This window comes from Helobdella robusta (assembly GCF_000326865.2).
Source record: "Helobdella robusta unplaced genomic scaffold HELROscaffold_25, whole genome shotgun sequence".
NCBI lineage: Eukaryota > Metazoa > Annelida > Clitellata > Rhynchobdellida > Glossiphoniidae > Helobdella > Helobdella robusta.
The window spans coordinates 1749027-1750675 of record NW_008704310.1 but is presented as its reverse complement, the minus strand read 5'-3'; the positions used below and the strand labels follow the sequence as shown (position 1 = coordinate 1750675).

The 1649-nt window shown below is 44.6% G+C and overlaps 2 protein-coding genes across 2 annotated transcripts in view; both read left to right on the top strand.

The window, feature by feature from the left end:
- HELRODRAFT_173101 (hypothetical protein) overlaps nucleotides 1-1005 on the top strand; it is a gene marked incomplete at both ends in the record, with an annotated part of 1439 nt that extends 434 nt beyond the window's left edge. The window contains one exon of the mRNA XM_009019718.1: nucleotides 583-1005. Within this exon, the coding sequence (XP_009017966.1) occupies nucleotides 583-1005 (423 nt within the window). The remainder of the gene's footprint in view (nucleotides 1-582) is intronic.
- A 186-nt stretch (nucleotides 1006-1191) lies between these two features.
- The window catches only part of HELRODRAFT_173100 (hypothetical protein), a gene marked incomplete at both ends in the record, with an annotated part of 4026 nt that continues 3568 nt past the window's right edge, over nucleotides 1192-1649 (top strand). The window contains one exon of the mRNA XM_009019717.1: nucleotides 1192-1601. Within this exon, the coding sequence (XP_009017965.1) occupies nucleotides 1192-1601 (410 nt within the window). The remainder of the gene's footprint in view (nucleotides 1602-1649) is intronic.

Here is a 1649-nt window from a genome sequence, read left to right as displayed (position 1 = left end):
AGCATATGTAACGTCGATATTACCGACAAGGGTTGGTCTCAGGCTCAGCTGCCGGTACGATTTGGGGGACTGGGGTTACTAAGCGTGGTTCAGCTTGCACCAATTGTTTATAAATCTTCCGCATCTGCCACGCTTGACCTACAGTCTGCCCTTCTTCGGCAATTTAGTAGCCTGCACTGTACCCCACCGACTCCAATCCAACCAACAGACCTTTCCCAGGGCAACATTTTGGAGGAAGCATATAAACGCACATTCAAAGAGTTGCTTTCCTCAAGCCCTGACTCGGCGACCTCAGCTCGCTTGCTGGCAGTTTCCAGCGAGGCGAGTTGCGGCTGGCTGAGATCTTTGCCCAATACGTCGGTGGGTACCAGATTGGACGACGAAACGGTCAGGACAGCCATTGGCTTCCGTCTGGGGTTGGCCGTTCAGAGTCGATATACATGCAGGTGCGGCGCGGAGGCGGATGAACTTGGCCATCATGGTCTTGTTTGTCGTTTGGGCGGAGGTCGCCAGCAGCGACATTCAGCCATAAACGATTTTGTGTGCCGACTTTTCTCCAAGGCCTCAATTCCGGTTTTAAAGGAACCGTCGGGCATTGCGGCGCACGACGGTAAGCGCCCTGACGGGTGTACCTTGATCCCTTGGAGAGCCGGCAGGTGCTTGGCGTGGGACGTTACCGTTCCGGGCACCTTTGCTGAGCGCTACGTCCAGCTTACTAGCAAAGAAAGCGGTTTGGCTGCAACCAGGGCATCTGACGAGAAGATCAAAAAGTACGACGGAGCTCTCCCCTCGATGGAGTTTTTACCGATTTGTATCGAGGTCCTCGGCCCCATGGACCGTATCACCTCCGGGTTTTTCAATCGGATTTGTAAAAATATCAGTATTAGGTCAGGCGATAGTAGGGAATATTTTTTTGCTATGAATAATATCTCGTGCATTCTGCAGCGGTTTTTGCGCGTCTGTGTGTTGGAAAATGTGGAGTTGAATGCCGACGGGGTTGAGTGACGTTATAGCAAATAAAATCAAATTTAGTCAGACGCTTGGCTTTTGGTGTCATTCGTCAATGATTTGGTTTTAACATACATACATACATCCGGTAAGATGTCGCGAGCGGTTTGCATTAACGAGTTATTGTGTTATTTATTTAATAATTCTGACAAAATTGACGATGCGGAATTCATTTACGAAATAATGGATTTCTACAATTGTGAAGATATTAGAATAGCAAAAAAAATACTTACCAGCGATCTAGATGCGTTAAATCTAGAAAAAGATGATAAAATAAAGCCAAACAGTTCTGGAAACTCTAAAAAGGACAAGGTTAGTGATTTAATACTAACAATAAAAACAATTCTGAGCAACAAAATTGAAAGCAAATTGCCTCAGTATGCTGCTCTCAACCTTTTTAAAATTCCAAGCTCAAAAAAAGCTAAATTTGAGTCAATTCTTGACGAAAAGTTAAAAAAATTAGAAGAACTATTTATTGAAGAAAGAAACATCTTCCGAGAAATAGTAAATGATGCGGCTATTAACAATAGCCCAAAAGTAGAAAGAAAGCAGCAATCCGATTGCAAGACCGAATCGAGCAAGCAATCTGACTGGTCAGAGATTGTAAAACGTAAAATTAAAAAGAGCTCAAATGTTCAACA